Source organism: Nematostella vectensis, chromosome 9, assembly GCF_932526225.1.
Source record: "Nematostella vectensis chromosome 9, jaNemVect1.1, whole genome shotgun sequence".
Lineage (NCBI taxonomy): Eukaryota > Metazoa > Cnidaria > Anthozoa > Actiniaria > Edwardsiidae > Nematostella > Nematostella vectensis.
The window spans coordinates 9,891,080-9,910,850 of NC_064042.1; the positions used below are offsets into that span (position 1 = coordinate 9,891,080).

General features: G+C 38.2%; 1 protein-coding gene and 1 long non-coding RNA gene across 9 annotated transcripts in view; one reads left to right on the forward strand and one right to left on the reverse strand.

Moving 5' to 3' along the window:
* The window catches only part of LOC116612189 (dedicator of cytokinesis protein 11), a 71,899-nt gene that overhangs the window by 43,165 nt on the left and 8,963 nt on the right, over positions 1-19,771 (reverse strand). For 3 of the 8 annotated variants that reach the window (XM_048732549.1, XM_048732551.1, XM_048732554.1), the window contains exons 3-18: positions 18,576-18,686; positions 16,893-17,009; positions 14,216-14,269; positions 12,044-12,160; positions 7,568-7,657; positions 7,369-7,451; positions 6,264-6,339; positions 5,823-5,930; positions 5,433-5,504; positions 5,299-5,361; positions 3,151-3,834; positions 2,683-2,888; positions 2,325-2,388; positions 2,023-2,078; positions 844-920; positions 222-409 (exon numbers count right to left, since the gene is read on the reverse strand). In XM_048732549.1, coding sequence (XP_048588506.1) covers positions 222-409; positions 844-920; positions 2,023-2,078; positions 2,325-2,388; positions 2,683-2,888; positions 3,151-3,834; positions 5,299-5,361; positions 5,433-5,504; positions 5,823-5,930; positions 6,264-6,339; positions 7,369-7,451; positions 7,568-7,657; positions 12,044-12,160; positions 14,216-14,269; positions 16,893-17,009; positions 18,576-18,686 — 2,166 coding nt within the window. Of the gene's footprint in view, positions 1-7; positions 56-221; positions 410-843; positions 921-2,022; positions 2,079-2,324; positions 2,389-2,682; positions 2,889-3,150; positions 3,835-5,298; positions 5,362-5,432; positions 5,505-5,822; positions 5,931-6,263; positions 6,340-7,368; positions 7,452-7,567; positions 7,658-11,140; positions 11,296-12,043; positions 12,161-12,692; positions 13,068-14,215; positions 14,270-15,313; positions 15,946-16,892; positions 17,010-18,575; positions 18,687-19,771 lie in introns of those variants that run through there. The other 5 variants (XM_048732550.1, XM_048732552.1, XM_048732553.1 and 2 more) reach the window with 5 other exon arrangements.
* LOC125572260 lies at positions 13,384-18,223 on the forward strand. The gene is made up of 3 exons (XR_007313711.1): positions 13,384-13,768; positions 17,501-17,545; positions 18,006-18,223. It is a non-coding gene; the product is annotated as an uncharacterized LOC125572260 (long non-coding RNA).

The window sequence follows — 19,771 nt, forward strand, 5'->3', positions numbered from 1 at the left end:
CACGAACCTTAGAGAAGACCTTCTGATTGTTGAAGTTGAGTGAGATGGGGTATACATAGAAGTTGTTGACGTAAGTAGTGTGTGGGTAAGCTCTAATGCTGTGTTTACACGAACCTTAGAGAAGAGCTTCTGATTGTTGAAGTTGATTGAGATGGGGTGTACATAGAAGTTGTCGACGTAAGTAGTATGTGGGTAAGCTCTAATGCTGTGTTTACACGAACCTTAGAGAAGACCTTCTGATTGTTGAAGTTGAGTGAGATGGGGTATACATAGAAGTTGTTGACGTAAGTAGTATGTGGGTACGCTGCCTCGGGGAAGGACTGGCAGAACTCTTCCACCTCCAGGGTGGGAGGGTCTCTGTCTTTGAAGTCAAACGGTTTTACAGGAATGAGTGACGGTGTGTACGAGTCTAGAACAAATCAAATAAAGAATATTTATTTTCAGTCAAAATAAAGAACGTTATTTGGAGATGCAATTATTTAGCCTTTGTGCTCACAGAGTGCGCAAGAAATGCGACGCCAGCCTTGTAGCACCCATACGTTAGTCTCTTTTTATCATTTAACAAATGACAATGAGACATTACACTCGTTTTCAGTCACACGCACGCACGACGTAATTAACCCTGTGCCTTACGTCGATCATGACTTTTGAATTTTTCCAATTCTGCATCTGTCAAAGCCTTAGACCGGTCACAACCAAAACAACACCATGAGTGGACAGACAGCTACTGTCACTGAGAATATATCGATAAACACAAAGCCAGCTATTGAATAAAGTTAGAATTGTTTCTTAGCTTTACGTTGTTTTTAGTTTAGTGCGTATGTGATTTTCAAGCGTACTCACTCTTTGTGTTACTGTTCACGCGAGACACCCCGATCTCCAGTTTACCGGGTATGGCCTGCTGTTTTAACTTGTCATTGCTGCAGGGGAGAAAAAAACAAGTGGAATGTGATAAGGAAGGACAAAATGCAGGGGTGTACAACACCTTTATTGTTGTCACACATTAGTGCGAACGCACTTCTCTACAACGGCCGAAGGTCCACTTTCGGTTCTACGTGCTATTTGTAGACAAAACTATAAAGCAAAAAGCTAGATCACTTTGGTATGTAGCCAAATCCGTGGGGATAATACAAAGGCATAGAAAAAAATCCCTCTTTGTTCTTTCGGGGGTGGTCAGATTTCTATCAGAGAACTTACCCCCCCCCCCCCCCCCCCCGGAAAACAATTAGGTCCACTTTTTCGGATTCCGCACCCCCAAGAAAAATCCTGGGTACGGGCCTGTTTCTGTCATTCATAATCCGTGAGGTGTTTTCATTGTCCAGCACTAAAATGGTTTCCAATCAGACTACCTCACCGTAAAGCGCTAACAAATAAAAAAGCACCTATGTATTTCCAATAGTGGAAGTGTGGGTGTCAGAAAGGGGTTTGGCAGTTGGAATTTGCTGATGAGAGTTCGCAGAATACTGAAAATGGCAGTAAGGGAGACAGGGAAAAAATAAAAGCGAAACCCCCTTTTTAACATTATTGGATATGCACCTATAATTGAAGTTTGTCTTGGTGGCCACGGTAGCGCGCGTCGCAAGGTTAACTTTGTATTGGTGGCCACGGTAGCGCGCGTCGAACGGTAAATTTTGTATTGGTGGCCACGGTAGCGCGCGTCGAACGGTAAATTTTGTATTGGTGGCCACGGTAGAGTGCGTCGCACGGTTAACTTTGTATTGGTGGCCACGGTAGCGCGCGTCGCATGGTAAACTTTGTATTGATGGCCATGGTAGTGTGTCGCATGGTAAACTTTGTACTGGTGGCCACGGTAGCGCGCGTCGCATGTAAAACTTTGTATTGATAGCCTTGGTAGCGCGCATCGCATGGTAAACTTTGTCTTGGTGGCCACGGTAGCGCGCGTCGAATTGTAAACTTTGTATAGGTGGCCGTGGTAAAGCGAGTCGCTAAGAACGACAGAACGACAAAGCAACTCTAAGAGCCTTGTTTAGTAACGGGATAAAGAAGACAAAGTTTTTATACCTTTTGATTGTTGAAAGGATCTTGATCATGTCTTCGTCACTCAGCTTCTCCCGATCCTACAAGAGAAGATAGAAACGGGACTCTAGAAACACATGTAGGATCAACATATCTTCTTTTGTATATGTCGGTTATTGCAATTAAACGGAAACCAGAATATTTACATCAGTGTGAATAAGTGTGAATAAAATTAATGAAAATAATATTGCATCAGAGGGTGTAGAGGTAGGCTTTGACACATAAAGGAATTCGTCACGCTTACAAATACTAAATACATGAGCAAGAAAATGTACGGCAACTCTTACCTGTTTATAAATGGGTGTAAACTCTGCACTTGAATCGAGCTCGCCCTCAGTCGTAAACAGCTGCCTACAAACAGAATATGCAAATTTTAAGCTTATTTCTAAAAAAAAATTCAACATGCCTGACACAAATTCTAAAAGGGATAAGAACTGGCTTTACTTACCTACTTACTTACTTACTTACCATACAGTACAGACTGAATGTTTTTAATATTTCGTGCGTGGATTTTGAGCCCACTCAATCTATCCACGCACCACGCATAAACTAGGCATTAACTACCTTTTACGGTGAAGAGGTTGGCCGCTAAATAGAGGTACTACAGTATTTAAAAATTCTAGATCTACATGCTGGTTAACCTACCGTGCAGCCCATCCAAATGGCATGGTGTAATGTCCTAACCGCTTACAGCACACCTCTGCCTGCCTTTGAACCTTAAGAGCGCTCTTCCTGGCATCGCCTGACTTGAGGTAGGGCTCCACGCACGAGCTGATGCTTCCTTGAAGGACCTTGTCTATTCGCACAACCAGGTAGACATCATCGTGTGGGACAGTCACTGAGAAGATTGCCTAAGTGGAGAGAGATAATGAGTATCTTAGATATGCGGAAATGTGCGCAGCAGTTTAAAGGAGTTGTGTGCAGCGTGCTGTAGAATGGTCAACGCGAAGATTGCCTGAGAAGAGAGAGATGGAGACTATCTGACCTCTCTAATTCGGTTGACTCTACTTCCCCCTCACATGGCTTGCTACCAAGTCCCAAGCTTACTGCCCTGCTCTGTCCATTAATGCTAAGCGCTAAACAACGAAGTGACAGGTTTCTAGCACAACTTACATTAGTAGGGTATCCGAATTCCCTGTCCTTTCTGGTGTGTCCATTCCTGGTTCCCCCATTTGGCTTCTCCTCCGCCTCACCATTCTCAATAACATGTGTGCCATGAAGCATATCCCTAACTCGAACATCATTCAAATCGCAGTGGAAATCCTCTGATAACTTAATGCCCTTTTTCGCATCAAATAACGCCAAGGTCATGAAGAACGGCTCCACGTTGATCTCAACACCGTCCGAACCCACATTAGTAAGCCGAAATAACAAGTCCTTACAAGACACTTCAAACCGACTTCCAAAGTGTTCCTTGTACACTGTAGCGTCCACCCTAGCGTCATCTATACTAACGCATGTACTACTATCCGCTAATCTAACTAAAGAGAAAAGCTTATAGCGCAGTTCCCGGCGTCTCTTGGCATTTAAGGAGTCCGTCTCCCTTGAGTATTCCACTAAAAGCGGATGTTTGCTGTTCTTGAGGGATTCCCGAAGTGATTGGTGCTGTTTAGTGTGAATTTTAGACTTGACGTTGAAGGTAAAGTTCGAGCTTTTGCTATTGCGATCCATGTCTATGCCAGTGACACGGCAGAGAGACGCAATCCATTGGTCCATGTCTGATTGACTGTCGGCCACAAGGCTGTAGATCTTGTCGTGTATGTGAAGCTCAAACCCATACATCCGTCCCTTGACACCCTGAGTAACAAAAGCAAGCGAGAAAAAACGAGTAACTTCTCAAACAAGTCAAAGTAATCCATAATAAATGTACGGTCTGCATGTACGGTACGGTACGGTATGCATGAACATAAAGGTGAATGTAAATGTGTAGTTGTAGGTAGAAGTGAAGGTAAAAGTTAAGTAAGATGAAGGTAAGTTGATGGTTAAGGGGAAGGTATGGTTGGAGGTTAATGTAAAGACAAAGGTGCAGGTTAGGGCAAAGGTTAAGGCGCAGTTGGAATTAAAGGTAAACTGAATTAAATTAAAGGTAAAACTGAATTAAAGGTTAAAGGTAAAGGTGAAGATGAAGGTAATGGTAAAGGCTAAGGTGGTGGAAAAGGCTAAGGTAAAGGTGAAGGTGGTGGTTAGGGTTAAGGTGGAGATAAAGGTGAAGGTTAAGCTGTAGGTTAAGGGGAAGGTGAAGATTAGTTGCATGTTAAGGTGAATGTGAATTTGAAGGTGAAGATTAAGTTTCAGGTTAGCAAAAGTTAAGTGACTTGCGATAGTTGACTTGCGTTGAGGGACTTGCGAGAGTGTTAAGGTGAAGGTGAATGTGGTGGTTAAGGTAAAGGTGAAGATAAAGGTGAAGTTAAAGCTGAAGATTAAGGCGAATGTGAAGGTGAAGGTGAAGGTGAAGGTGAAGATTAGTTGCATGTTAAGGTGAATGTGAATTTGAAGGTGAAGATTAAGTTTCAGGTTAGCAAAAGTTAAGTGACTTGCGATAGTTGACTTGCGTTGAGGGACTTGCGAGAGTGTTAAGGTGAAGGTGAAGGTGGTGGTTAGGGTTAAGGTGGAGATAAAGGTGAAGGTTAAGCTGAAGATTAAGGCAAATGTGAAGGTGAAGGTAAAGGTGGAGATTAGCTGTAGGCTAAGGTGAATGTGAATTTGAAGCTGAAGGTTAAGTTGAATGCGAAGGTGATGGTAAAGCTGAAGGTTAAGTTGAATGCGAAGGTGATGGTAAAGGTGAAGGTTAAGTTGTAGGTTTGCGAGATTTGACTTTCGTTGTGTCGTTGAATGCGAAGGTGATGGTAAAGGTGAAGGTTAAGTTGTAGGTTTGCGAGATTTGACTTTCGTTGTGTCGTTGAATGCGAAGGTGATGGTAAAGGTGAAGGTTAAGTTGTAGGTTTGCGAGATTTGACTTTCGTTGTGTCGTTGAATGCGGAGGTGATGGTAAAGGTGAAGGTTAAGTTGTAGGTTTGCGAGATTTGACTCTCGTTGTGTGACTTGCGAGAGTGTTAAGGTGAAGGTAAAGGTGGTGGGGTAAAGGTAAAGTTGAAGGTAAAATACAATCTGAAGACGAAGGTAAGGGTAATGCTAATGGTGAAGGTAATATTGATGGTTAGGGTAAAGATGAAGGTAAAGGCCAATCTGATAAAGGTGGACATAGATGTGAATAAAACGGTAAAGTAAATAAAATCCAAAAGAGCATAAGAAAAGACCAACCTTTGATATCTGTGTACACGCATCCAAGTATATAACACCTCTAGCAGTAGTTGCACTGTCATCCTTCAGAACAACAACATGTCATGCATTAGAGGTAAACCAACTCCTCATGAAGCCCGCGGTAAAAGCTTTACCTTTCTGTATTCCAGCACATATGAGCCGTCTGTTGACACTTGCTTCAGGTTGAACCATCGTCGTTTGTACACCTAGACCCAAGATATATAATAGGGACTTTAAGCAAGCAAAAACGTGAACGCCGCGGACGATGGATTTGATTACTTTAGACATCAATTTATAGGTCTATAAAGTTTACAGTCAAGACAAGTCAGTGGGTAAGCACAGTCACTAAAGCTGATTCTAAGAGCTGGTATCCTAACAGGCTAAAAAAGAACATGCGATGACAGATTTCCAGCTTAATGCTTTGATAGGCAAAGACAGCAGCAGCTGCTGTCCTCTTCAGATGCCTGAATTTGAGCCCAGGAAATCTTATCTTAAATAGCAGAACCCATGCATGTGACACATACCTTGGACGCCGAGTTTCCATTGTTGGCATTTTCGCCATGAAAAGGAGCCTTGGTGAGGTAGCCCTGTTTAGTGATTCCTCTCTCTCGCAGTGGACTCATGTTATAATCCTGTCAAGAGAAGCAATAAATAATACTCATTGTGTTTTAATGTAATCTAGACTTATCAATGCGTCTTAATATAACCTTGAAGTTGAAGCGAGTCGATGGGAGCACTTCTGTGAAGATCAATAGCCTATCTGGAGTCCGACACTCATTCCAAGCCCCCCTTATCAGAATGAGGGATATGTTTAAACTAAGAAGTTGGCAAGTTTGGGGCTGCCAGATTTCTTGGAAACCATCGTAAAAATGTTCGAATAAGGAGAAAAAGTTGGACAGGTATTTAAAAGGGTATTCAGAGGTTAAGATATCTGCTCTGATAGAAGTGAAATGAGTGGCGTATACCTTATCCCCTCCATCTACGTCATCAGTCATGTCCATCTCAAAAACCTGCTCTTGTAGCCCTTCCGCCTGTGATGGCCTAAAAACATGGGGACAGGCAGTTATGGTAAAAAGATATCACATTAGAATAGAAATCCGTGAAAAAACAAAAAATAATTTCTGTTTCTTAAGGACTGTTTATACTACTGTACGTTTTTACTCTCCATGATACTCTATGATTGTTATTACATGTATACAAGACACAAGCCTCTATAGGGGATTATAATGGCCACCAAAACAACCTTCAAGAACATTTGCCAGTCAGAAGGTCGGAATCATAGCTCTGATATGATCTTCAAATCTATTAGAGTTTTTCATGTCTTGAACATGCTGACTGTTGGCTGGTGAAGCAGGGGTTTCATTTAGGCCCGGCGGCCGGTGGAACCACCAGCAACTATTTTCTGAGCGCCAGTTACTTAAAAAGTTGATTAATGTTTTATTTGAACTTATGACTTCCATTCTCTATTATCAACTTTTACTGCCTGCTCTAAAACTCAATGAAACCCCTGTGAAGTTTACATTCAAAATGGAGAAAAAATGGAGATAGAAAATCCTAAGAGAAAAGGTGAGACCCAGCTCACACAACTGAGGTTGGAACTGGAAATCAAACCCATAATCCAGTTGTGTGAGGAGCAGACACTACAGCAGTGCTACTACTGCTTCTGTTAATCAAATAGCATGTTTTCTGTTGACCAGCTTCCTTGAACTATCAAATTTAATAGCAACACAGTGTCAGTCTATATATGTACAATAAACTCCCAAAACCTCACTGCTCTGGTGTACAGTAGTATTGTCATTTTTTGCTATAAAAGTGCTATTCTATGGTCCACAATGCATGGTTTCCATATAATCACCATCGATGGTTGTAATCGCCACCGTCACTGATAACAGTGCACCTGCATTTGCTGCAATTACTGTATGTGGAAACACTTTCTAGCAACCAGAAAAGACTGAAAAGATTGGAGTCATTACGATTGCCACCAATCAAATCAGTGTTCTATCTCAGCAATCGGTGGTGGCTATTATGGCTAAATCAACCTTAACTTGATCTCTTAGGAGCAGGGCTTACCTTGGTAACTTGTAGTAGCTTCCTGAGTACTGTGCATACTTGTTCTCAATACAATTCCAACTGCTAGTGTAAGAAAGTATGCACTATGGAAGACAAAAAGTAAATCACTAACAACAATGTCACCAATCAAATAATATGCTCTTTTAAAAAATATATATATACAGTATCTACCCCACCTACACTTGCAGAAAGTACTCACCTCCCTTGTGAAGAGACTGGTTGACCTAGACAGAGCATCTCGAGGGAATGATGCATGCTCTGTGCGCAGTTCCCGTGGGATAGTATAGGCCTGGAAAACAGTAGTATACACAGCATTAAGGTACAATGTACTACGTGTATATCATATTGTCTACACAAAAAAGGACCTAGTTTTCTTTTTTTTTTTTAAATAGCTATTTGTCATCACTGCTGCCTTAAACATTAAAAAATAACCTTACCCTGCTTTCAGAGAAGCATAAATACATACATATAAAGAGTGTTAGAGGGAAATGGCAAAGACAGTGTTTAAGAAATACTCAAGGAATTAAATCTACAAGGTTATACATATGATATACATTGGAAAGTCATCAGCCATTTGAAACATGTGGCAAGACTTCCTAGTATGCAAGCAGCAGTGAAACCTAGTTTTCTCTAAAGATTTATTGCTGCCAAATGAATTCCAAATGGATTCATTATTGATTAATGTCTAGAGTTCCAGACAGGAATAACCTATTAGGTACTTGAATTGAAATTCACGATTAGTATTATGTGAACTTTAAAGACATACAGTATAAAAATATAATGAATAACAAAACATATTTATGTCTGGCGTAGAATATATATTTTAAATATTTATTTCTTATTCATAATTTAAAACTATGGATATCATAGGACAATGATAACATAGTAAAAGGTTTCACAGCCAAAAAGTTCCCTGGCCCACAGTTCTTACAACACAGAAAAATCCTCAATCAAATCAACCACACAGTAGCACACCAATAAAATATGAGAAATAATAGATGCTATTTTTGGGAAGGTGTAATAATAAGCATGGTTGCACAACATTATCAATATCATGTTTCATATAAAATAAAATATGAGAAATAAAAGATGCTATTTTGGGAAAGGTGTAATAGTATACAGTAAATACTGTAATAAAAATAATTCAAGAATTTCTCTCCCATGCTTTAGCACAGGTGCACAACATTATCAATGTCATTTCTCATATACAATATTGAATATGCAGAAAACCAGCAAAAGAAAAAAAAATACAGTAGAATAAAAACATGTACTTTACCTTAATGGGACAAGAATCACTTATTTCAAACTCCTTTTTTCTACCAAACATAAAACTTACAAACCCATCCATACTGATCTCCATACTCTGAACTCTCAAGTAAAATTAATTGGGCTACTTTATAATTTCAATCTACACATAATCTACAAAGATCCCCTTGCAAAACTCTCATACTCATAATAACTCTCTGAAAAAATTGCATTGCACTGATGGCTTGCTACCAAACAGTGAGAATATGCTATGGCTAATCTCTAGATCTAAAAGAATGACTAAGATGGTAAACACATGATTGTCAAGGGATCTATCAGCTGACTCTAAAATGGTGTGATCTAAAGCTACAAGTGCTCAAGTGCAGGAAGCAGGTAAGGATGAAGAGGATAAAGTACAATACTGAATGACTAAATAAAAGCGATGAGAATAAAAAGTAAAAATAAAGGAAAACTGGTTTTATTGATTAAAAGGTTCAAAATTTTGTGTGGTATTTTAAATAACACTTTAAATGCAATAGGTATCTAATAGCAAAATAAACTCCAACAATTCTATTCAAATCAGTATCAAAATGAAGACACCATAAGAATAAGAAGAGCCTATTATCAAACAGAGTGAGTATGAAAATAATTAAGAAGGGAAAGATAAAGCTGAAAAGAATAAAAATCCAGTAAAAGAAAAAGTCGGCCCCCTTTAAACCCAGTATCTATTACAGCAGTAAACAGAAATAATGATAATATTATTATTCATGAAATGAACCCAATGATTTTAATCAAAGCCTCCTGTAGTTGTCAGAGTAACCTTATCAAAGTACTTGATACTCTTGTTTTATCCTTTGAACCTTATCTGTTATAATTCACAAGAATCCTCTTCAAATAAATGAAAGATTTACTCTGGTATGACATATTATGGTAAAAAGAATTTTTTTAAGATTGTGGGTGCCTTAAGCAGAAATGAATTTCTTTTAATAACAGCTGTAGCGATCATGTCCATGTTGTGGGTTAATTTCCTATTCTCAATCATGTTTGGCACATTAAATGTGCTGACATAATGTAAACAAGACATGACATTACAAGATTTTGAAGTTATTGGACTTCAAAAAATCTCAATAATATTAAGCCTATAATAAGCAGTAGACATGTATAATTATTGCTTCACCTTTTCCTAAACACTGGACATCAAGAAAAAACAGTCATAGAAAAATAAATTTTAAGAAAGATAGGATAGAGTGATTGTTTATTTTAGAGATTTTAACTATTAGGATGTTGAAAGTACTGTATAAGAATGAGTTGGACATCTTTCAAAAATTACGGTAATAAGAGCATGTCACCCATTCAATAGATTAATGAACACTGTTACAATAATGCTCCTTGCATGACTGAAAAAGCCTGAGGAATACTAATGGCTTTGTTCAAAGTTAAGAGCAATGGTTTTCATTATGGGGAAGATCTTGCAGGTGTTACAGTACATTCTTTCATTCCCACAAACATCTCTTGTGGCATAGTTTGTCTGTGAATTAATGTGACATTATGGGCAAAGCAGGCCACAAACTATACTGGTTTCAAGGAGAGAAACAAATTGGACAGTTCCAAGGGTATTCATGAATCAGAGCAAAGCTTTAAATATTATGAGATGCAAGGAAATAAAGCATTTTTAGCAATTGAGAGAAGCTTAATTTATTGTATTTCATCAAATGTTGTGTTGGTTGAACACCAGGTAATTCTGTTTAAAAAAAACATATACACATTGTAAGGTTTACAAAAATAAAAATATAAAGATATTTTTTGAACAAGTAAATTATCCTAGAGCCAATATTGTAGTATGTAAGTAGACTCCTTGAAAGAAATCCTCAAATCTAAATTTCAAATACAGACTAGAAAGAAAAATATATCAATATCCTTTTAGTAGAGAGAAGGTAAAACAATAAATCTGTCAAAAATAAAATATCAAATGCTGCTCTCAAATGCTGTAGAAATAAAGGGTAAATACAGATAAAATATTTAGACAAGATAACTGTATTTTAAAAGGAAATTTGAGTATGGAACATAAATCAAGTCATCACTACATGAGGACTAAATAGCAAATAGGGAGATTTTCTAGTATGGGAGGATTACATGTTTCAGGTGAAATCAAATATACTGACATCAAATTGAATAATGCCTGAATGTTAAATTGTGTATTTCATAGGTTATTATTCTTTGAGCTTAGAATGGGTACATTTTCCCATTCACATTTCATTGCATGCTGTCTGTGTATATCAACAATGTCAAAAAATGGGAGGCCAAAGGACCCAGATCACAGTGACAAAAACCTAAAAGATATCAAAATTTAGACCATAAAACTTTAATAACATGCAGCTTTTAGAATTTCAATTTTACCAATGTTTTGTGTGGGGATTGTAGAGTTAGCACATCAGCCATTGATCTCTCAATGATTTTCAAAATATAGAAGCTGTGAGGCTTAGTGATCAAGTATGATGGTTTCAAATGGGAATAAAAATGTACTTACTCTTACAGCTAGAGGTCTTTCTGTTTCGAAAACATCCGAGAACATGGTAGAAGATGAGGAAGTTAGAATTTCCCACATAGCCACACACTCAACTTTTTCCCATTTCAAGTACATGAAATTTTAATTCTCTTTCACGAGAATGCCTCAAAACACTAGATCATCTGTCTGTGCATAAATTAAGCAAATAGCATGCAAACTAAGTCGGGGAAGAAGGTAGCCTAGGCCTCTTATTGGCCTTTGGAGACCAATTGAATTTGGTTTATGTTAGAGGGATTTAAAGATTTTAAAGGGTTAACATTGACAAAGAAATAAATAACTAAGGAAGCATGAAAGAAAATGAAAAAGATCTCATTCTAAATATGACGATAATGCCTTAAAAATTCTCTTGAAGTCATTTGAAAGAAAGTAAAGATACAGGAAAAAAATAATACATTTAAGGTTCTTAAAATATGTGTTAAATGGTTTAATGCTAAAATTTTATTTCTTAATTTTTTGTTAATTCAAGGATCTTATTTTAAGCTTAGTATCATGAAGATAAATGAAAGGCTAAAAACGAATAAGAGATTTCCTCCAGAACTATTTAGATTAGGCATGACAATCAATCTAAATGTAAATTGAAAATCCTTAACATACAACTTATAAGCCGTTAGTGTTTATACTTTAGTCACACTACCTTATTACTGATTGGTTTTGAATAGAATGAAGTTAGCAAGATCAAACAAAAAAATCATAACAACAAATTCCCCCATTTTACAAAGGCCTAAGGGTGCAATAAAAACTTCACTGCAAAGACAGCTAACATCCCAAAACTGGGGACATGAATATATTTTGATAAACGTTTCTGGCATGACTTTCAATAATTAAACTAGCTAAATTAAGTGTAAAGAGTTATTTAAAACTTACCGAAACGTCATCTTGTGGAAAAAGGAGTAAATCTTGAAGCGAGTCCCGTAGAATTTGCGTTCTTTTCTGGACAATTTCATCCTCGTAGTTTAGAGGGAAAATTCCTTGCACAATTTCCTAAAGGCACAGTTTAAAAAAATTATTATTATTAAAAGTTTTCACAAAGAAAAGCTTAATGGAAATCTTAATGGAGGTAGATATGCTAGGAATTTCCAAATTAGTATTTAATCGAATATTTTTTTTTTTCGGACGAAGGTTGCACACTTCATAAACAAATGCCGAAGGTATACCACAACCATCAACCATTTTCTTCATAAATTAATGCAGTTTCTGATATAAAATATATACTGAGGCTATATTCTCCAATTTCTGTCTAAAAGCTACATTGATATTCTGCCCTTAAGCAATGGTACGATTACGAAGTTTTTGTATCTTCGAGAAAATAATGGAATAAAAACACACACGTGTAGTGTAAACAACACTTCATAATAAACAGTAGAACCATGAAGCATAAAAAGCTGGCATTTTGCAGCTGCTCAGATTTTAAGAGGACGTCCTTTCCTATCTATCAAGATGGCAGATGGCGAGAAAAATTCATTAAAATTTTGCACTAAGAATTTACGAGGAAGACGTCTGATTCAAAGCTCACCTTAAAGTTTCTAAATTCGGTATTGCAGTTAGCTTCTGTTTGTATTTGAAGCTTCAAGCTAATGGTGGAATCCCTATCTCTCTTTGCAGATTTGTAAATTCGTTTCTCCGCCATTTTCAAGGATTAAATTAATAGAAACTTTCAGGACATTTGTGGGATCCTTTGCAAAAACCATCCGCCATGTTTAGATACCAGTCGAGCCTCGCTTGCAGGCTGGGAAAACAACCGGCCGCCTCGTTCTAATGTCCGGGTTAACAAATAAAAGTCACCCCTTTCATGTAAATCTTTCAAACCAATTTACGGACAGCTTATAGGTCATGACAAAATGCCACCATATTGCGGTTAACCAGATGAAATTGCATCTCGATACAACCCATTTTGACCCCAAATTTGTCTCAATATGTGCAAAATCATTTCGCTATGCGTCACATAGCGAGCTTGCCTTTTTGACACTGACTGACATAAAGCTGCTTTTAAACCGGAAGAAAACAAATCAATTAGAGAATTATTGAGTATAATTGTGTTCAGAAAAATAAAAGGAGACGGCAACCATTATTAATGGATTTACCGGCAGACGGTAGCCATATCCTTTCTTCAATAGACAAAAAGCAGTTCGTAAAAAAATCTTACAGATGGTTCTTGAAAGGCTAAAAATGTAATTGCCAAATTTGCAAAATTTTGACAAGTGTAAATAAACTGATAATTACGTACGCCATTAGCTTTTTAAATGCCAAATTAGAATTTTGATCATACTTTTATAAAGCCGAAACATACTGAATTACTTATCGCGAGCGACCATTGCCCTGCTATCATCACGCCATCAGATCGCTTATTAGATTAGATATCATCAGACATAGTTCAGTCCCGCTCTCTAAAAGCATCACGTTACTTTCGAGGAATTTGTCCAAGGGAAACGGTGAGGGGGGTGTTTTGTCTGTTTGGGAAGTATTATCAGCATAGCTATCTTTGCATGTGAGATGTGAGCTTAGGGAGAATGACGCGGGTCGACATGTCGGGTTGTCATGTCATTGTTGTGGATAATAGAGGTGCCATTCAAGGACGATCGTAGTAAACAGGTACGCATGAAACAAAAACAACACGCAAAAAAGGAGAGATTAAAAATCCCTATTGTCAAATTGGGAAAAAAGAGTATTTTCTGGCCAATGATCGATTATGTGGCGCTTCCGTGTCAACACAACTACAATTTCCGAGTCAACGTCACCTCGATCTCGCGCGCGCCACAGAATACTCCCAATACTCGAAAACAAAACATTTATGAATAACCCCGAATAGGATCCGGCTAGCAGGCTAACGTCACAATTGCGTCAAAACAAAAACACCAGGTCACGTAGAAACATTTTATATTTTTTTTGGAAAACAGGGCCACAGCACACAAAAACACAGGTAGCGGAGTTGAAAACTCTTTACATAAAATGTGGCAAAAGACAAGGGATCCCATTATTCTATTAGCCACCCTTTCTTATTGGGAACAACACAGTTACTAGTGGTTATTGTAAACTCACCTTGAACGACCCAGGCTCAAAAGACCCTTCATTAAAGTTCTCTACCAGAAATACCTGTTAGAAAAGAATGGTTGATTTAGAATAATACAACATTTCCCAGGCGCATAGAAATGGCTGGGTGGGGTGTGGCGTGCATGCGTCTACCCTCCCCCCCCCTCCATTATCGACCACCAAAGAAGCGTACGATTGGAGAATTGAAAAAATATTCATAGCATAGGCCTACATACCTCTTTTACCTATGCAAATTCTGGCATGATATCTTTTTCTAGGGAGGGGTGCGGGGCGTTTTAAATCAAATCTGTTATCATCTGATCATAATAGCAACGATATTATAAAGGCAATGTTCACGGGTTTATGGTTGATCCATAAAAAAGTAGGATGAATTCATGTAATGTATAACATTATTCCATAATCAGTTACAAATTTCCCTTCCGTTCTATTATTTTCCTATTTTTTCCCTCTCGGACAGGTTATGTTTCGTTTTTTTAATTTCAAAATAAAATTGTGCACTTTCGCTCGACAGCATAAATTTAATGCGCTTTTTGGATTAGCTGAAACAAACTACTTTATAACTCGACGAAAACGTCGAGCTTTTACGATGACAGACAGATAAGAAATGACGAAATTAAACAAATAATCAAGAGCCAATCGGCATCTACTTTTTGTCATCCATACTCTTCTTATAGAAAAAAGATTCAAGTTGTTTTTTAGGATCGCTTATGCACTGCACAAAATAGATAACGATTCTGATAAGAAGACCTTTTAAAATTTGAGGGATTTGCATTTACACGTTTTTTTTTTTACAATTTCTGGTTAATTAAATTTACTTAAAGGAAGGTCTCCATGGCTTATTATGTAATGTGCTTATAAGTTAGCAAAAAAGGTTGTTTTTACTTAAAAAAAGCAGTTGGGCTTTCAGTTGTGTACAAATTATAAAAGGATGTGTATATAAAGATGTACTTTCTGAAGGGCACAAAACCACAAAATTTGCTTAGCAGCTACTTGTCGATAATACTTATTTGCATCTTGACATATTTTTTATGGAAGGAAAAATTCTTACCAAACCACATCAGGAGTGTAGTTTAATTTCAAATTTACCGTTTCTGGTGAAGGAGTTTTACTCCGTCCTCTTCTTAAATTTCGCGGTGAAGCTTTTTCCCAAATTTCTGACTTTGTAAACTTTGCGAGAAATTCCAAGGCCCTCTCGCCGGAATGTGATTTTGGACGAATTGTAGTTTGTGACCTTTCCTTTCTCTTTGGTACTTCGGCAACCACTAGAAACGATAAATCCGTTTCCTCGTGTTCTATAATAGCTGGTGGTGTTGTCTTGCGTTTTTCAACTTGGATATCCGGAGCTGATCTCGATGAAGCTATAGCTTGAATAGCCGAGGAATCCGAAAGAGAACGAGATTTTGCTCTTCTCTTAGGAACCACCAGAGATATTGTGTTCGTACACTCCTCCAACTCCATTATGAGAAATTCTCAAATCTCATTCCTTGCAATGAGAAATATCGAACCTAGCTCTTCGAGAATTAGAGACAGAGAAATTCAAAACTATCTCCATTCGCGATTCGTGATTGACATACATTGTAAACAAAATACATCGTCTAGAGATAAGATAATGAAGGACCTATAAAACTACCACACTGTTTTTGCCGGTACTGAATATATTTATCACTAAGGAGAACATCTTTTGCGGAATAAATCATCTGACATTTGGGTTTTAAGAAATCACCCAACCACGCTGCAAATAGAAGGCAAGTACATGATATTTAAATAAAATTTATGGCGCCCAAATATTTGTGTTGACGCGTACCGCAAACTCGTGTAATTGGCCGAACTGAACAAGTGAATTTTTATGTTCGTCACCATCTGTGTGAGTGTTAAAATTGATGCTAAAAATACACAGGAAATTCACTCTTTTGGGTGATAAGCCATTTTTATTTTATTTACACCTTTAGCGACTGCTTTTCCACGCGATGATTTAGACAATGCGCCGGTTGCCAAAATGGAAAAGATTAGCAAACATATTTTGAAGAATGTTGCTTTCTGTTGGATATAGCTATTATGAAGTAAGTGCCAATTTAATTGATGTTCTTTTTTATTCTTGTAGTATTAAGGTAATGGGTATATTCACTTTAATATACGGAAGTGGGTGAAACGTTTCTGCCATTAATACATTCGAAATATTAAAAAAAAAGTAAAGTGTTGCAATTTGTTTGCTTCAAAATAACTGCGAAATGGCTTCCTCCTATAATCTCCAGCCAATTAGAAGCGACAAAGTGGAACTTAGTTTTCCATAATCAGTGTTGGGGGCATAATTGAAAAAGTGTGTCGGCAGAGGGAGTTAATTGGCTTATTTCTGTCAGGCCTAGCACATGATAAAAAAAAAAGATTTCCAAAGTGGCCGTTATTTGCAAGATTTCCCACGCGAACAAAAGCATAACGAAAATCGATGCTAAGATCGAGACTATTGCGAGACTATTAGAAGTCTGTTGCCCTCACCAAAAAGAAAGCCCTTTCGATGTTTAAATCGCCGCCTAAGATAAACATGTAAAATTATAATAATGCTGATTACAAAAAAAAAAGAAACACGTGACTAACAGTAATCTTTTTTGAAAGACCGCGCCGGAAATACAGTAGTGATATCGTAAAATGATGCTGGACGAACACTTACGGTGACGGCAGCTGGTGTCTCGCTTTTTTGTTTCTGTACTTTGTTTCTCTTTCCTGTGAGCTTCCCTGCGTTCTTATCAACAGGGGGTGCATCAAGTTTGTGGATCTCACTTAACTCCTGAAATAAAAAGTATTATTTTAGACCATATTTTGGTTTTCTATGCATTGTCTTTGTTTGTACGAATTGATGACGTTGTTGTTGTCGATGATGATAATGTTGATGGTGTTGTTATCATCGTTTGGTTGCTTTTTACTTTAGGTATAGTTGATCTTGCCAGAGGTTTAATGTTTTTGTTGTCGCTACTGGCGTCGTTGTTCAGTTATTATAATTGTTTCGTTTCGTTTTTAACATCATCAATTTTATTGTTGTATCGATGTTGTTATTACTATTGAGTTATTGTGGTCGTCGCTGCTAATCGCGTTTATCTGTTGTTACTGTTGTTTAATGCTGTTGCGTTTTATTTCTGACATTATCAATATTACCATTTTATCGATGGTGGTTGCTACTATATGGTAGTTGTTGTGGTCGTCACAACTGGTCGTTGTCCAGTTGTTATTTTTGTCCTTTCTTTTTATTTTCATAAATCCTCGATTTGCTGTTGTTTTCAGGTTGTGTCATGTTGAATGAAGGAAAGGTTAGGTAAACCAAGTAAGGTTAGGCTTCATTTTGTTACATCTGTTGCATAACATTGGTACCTCTATTATTATTATAAGAGGGTACTCTCGGGACCAGGCGCGCGGACACATGGGGGAAGGGGGGGGGGGGGAGAGGGAGGGGGCTTGTACACAGGGGACCACCTCAACCCCCTCCCTATCACTTTGACCGTCAAAAAGGGGGTCATTTCTTATTAAAGGACCGTTTAAATTTATCCCAATTCTATGATGCCTATGACTGTGCACATAAGTAAAATATAGAAAAATATACAAGTATATTATGTGCTTTTATGATCGTCACAAGTGAATAGGTTCCTTTCCTTGTTTTGGTCGCTTAATAGAGGTACCATTGTACATACTAGCCATTTTTATTAGCCCCTCCTGTATTATTAAAATTAAAAAGACATAGAGTTATTATGAAAAAAATTATTATGAAACCATTATTTGCTTTGCTCATCAGTGAATAAAATTCTTTCTATGCGACTCATATACCGTGATGAGATACCACGTCCTATTCGAAGCTCCATTAGTACTTGGATATAAAAGCCAGAAGAACTGAGTGCTGTTAGTTTATTAAGGATCTGCCCAATCCCCTCGGCAACACTCTGCCTAGTCACCACAGGCACCAGTGGAATTGTGGTTACTAAGGTACAGCGAGTATTATGATGCGCCTTACGACACTTTTATCGCCGAGCTGTGTTGGAACGTTTGCTCTGTCTCGTGAACGGACTCGACGTCGACAAGTGGCTAGCAATGACGAATGCGTGACATTTGGTTAGGGTTACGGTGAACGTTGCGTGACATCGCGTGACCATAAAGACTGTGATTGCGTGACAGCTCACCGGTGCTGTGTGGGAACGTTTGCCGTGTTTAGTAAACTAACTAAACCTTACGTCAAAAAGTGGCTGTGTGTATGACTGCAATAGTAAGATCACGTAGCAATGACGAATGCGTGACATTTGATTAAAGCCACGGTGTACGTTGCGTGACACCACGTGACCACAAATATGGTGATTGCGTTACAGCTCACCGGTGCTGTGCAGGGGCGTTTGTGTTTAGTGAATGGACTCGACCTCGCCTCGATTGTGGGGCTGCTTAGCGACTCTGAGTAACTCGACAACTCGCTGTCGCTAGAATCCGTCTACAAATGAACACAAATGAGCAAAAAACGACTTCCCCCCCCCTTCCCTTCCCTCCCCTCCCCTCCTACCTTAGGTAGATTGGATGCATCAAACTTTTATCGAATCATGTTAAAAATGGGGAAGAGTTTGTTAAAGGGACGAGCTCAATCTCGATCATGATGCATTGGTGGCACTTTAGGACGCTAGAAAAGTATAAATAATGCCTTTACTTTAATTGGGGGGGGGGGGGGGGTGAATAGGTTCGCGGATCGGCGGATTTGGCCCCGAAATTCTCACGGATTACGGATTTTGACGATTATTTCAGCGGATTGGCGGATTTTAGAAATACGGCGGATCACGGATCTGTCGACAATTTGGGCGCGGATTTCGGATTTTGACTGGCTTTGACGGTCCAATTTCGGATTTTAAATGAATTTCGATCGATGCTTTTTATTATCTGTCAAACCATGCGGATCTAAAAATATCTGCGGATCCACGGATTTGCCCTGAAAATGTAGCGGATCGGCGGACTTACGTACCCCTATTCACCCCCCCCCCCCCCCCCCCTTTAATTATATGTCCAGGTTCAAAGTTATACAAACAAAGTGTCTATGTCCAGGTTCAAAGTTATTCAAACAAATGTCTTGGGAAGTCGAAAAAACAGGAAGGCGCCCCAGTCAATAACCATACAATTCGTGTCTGACGTTTTTGCATAATGTAACACTAAACAGATAAAAAAAGAGCGAAGCATTGTGGGAATTGTGAGTTGGCCCCTGTTCTAAATATGCGATCATGTGATATCATGAGTCGTGAATAAGACCAAAACATACTTGTTAATAATTGTTTCATAATTGTTTCTGGTCACGATTCTTTTCTTAGAAAAATGTATGTGGGCTTTATTCAACACTACCAGCTTTTTATTAGGTAAAAATTAGGACGAAATTTATATAATGGAAAGCGCACAGAAATGTGGGCCAATATAACAAAAGAGGTCCACTTTATGTCCCCGCCCTCTTTTTCCTGGGAAAAAACACCAAGTGAAACATTTAATATAGACCGAAGCGGTATACGTACTATAAGTATCCATACACGTATAGTTCAAAGC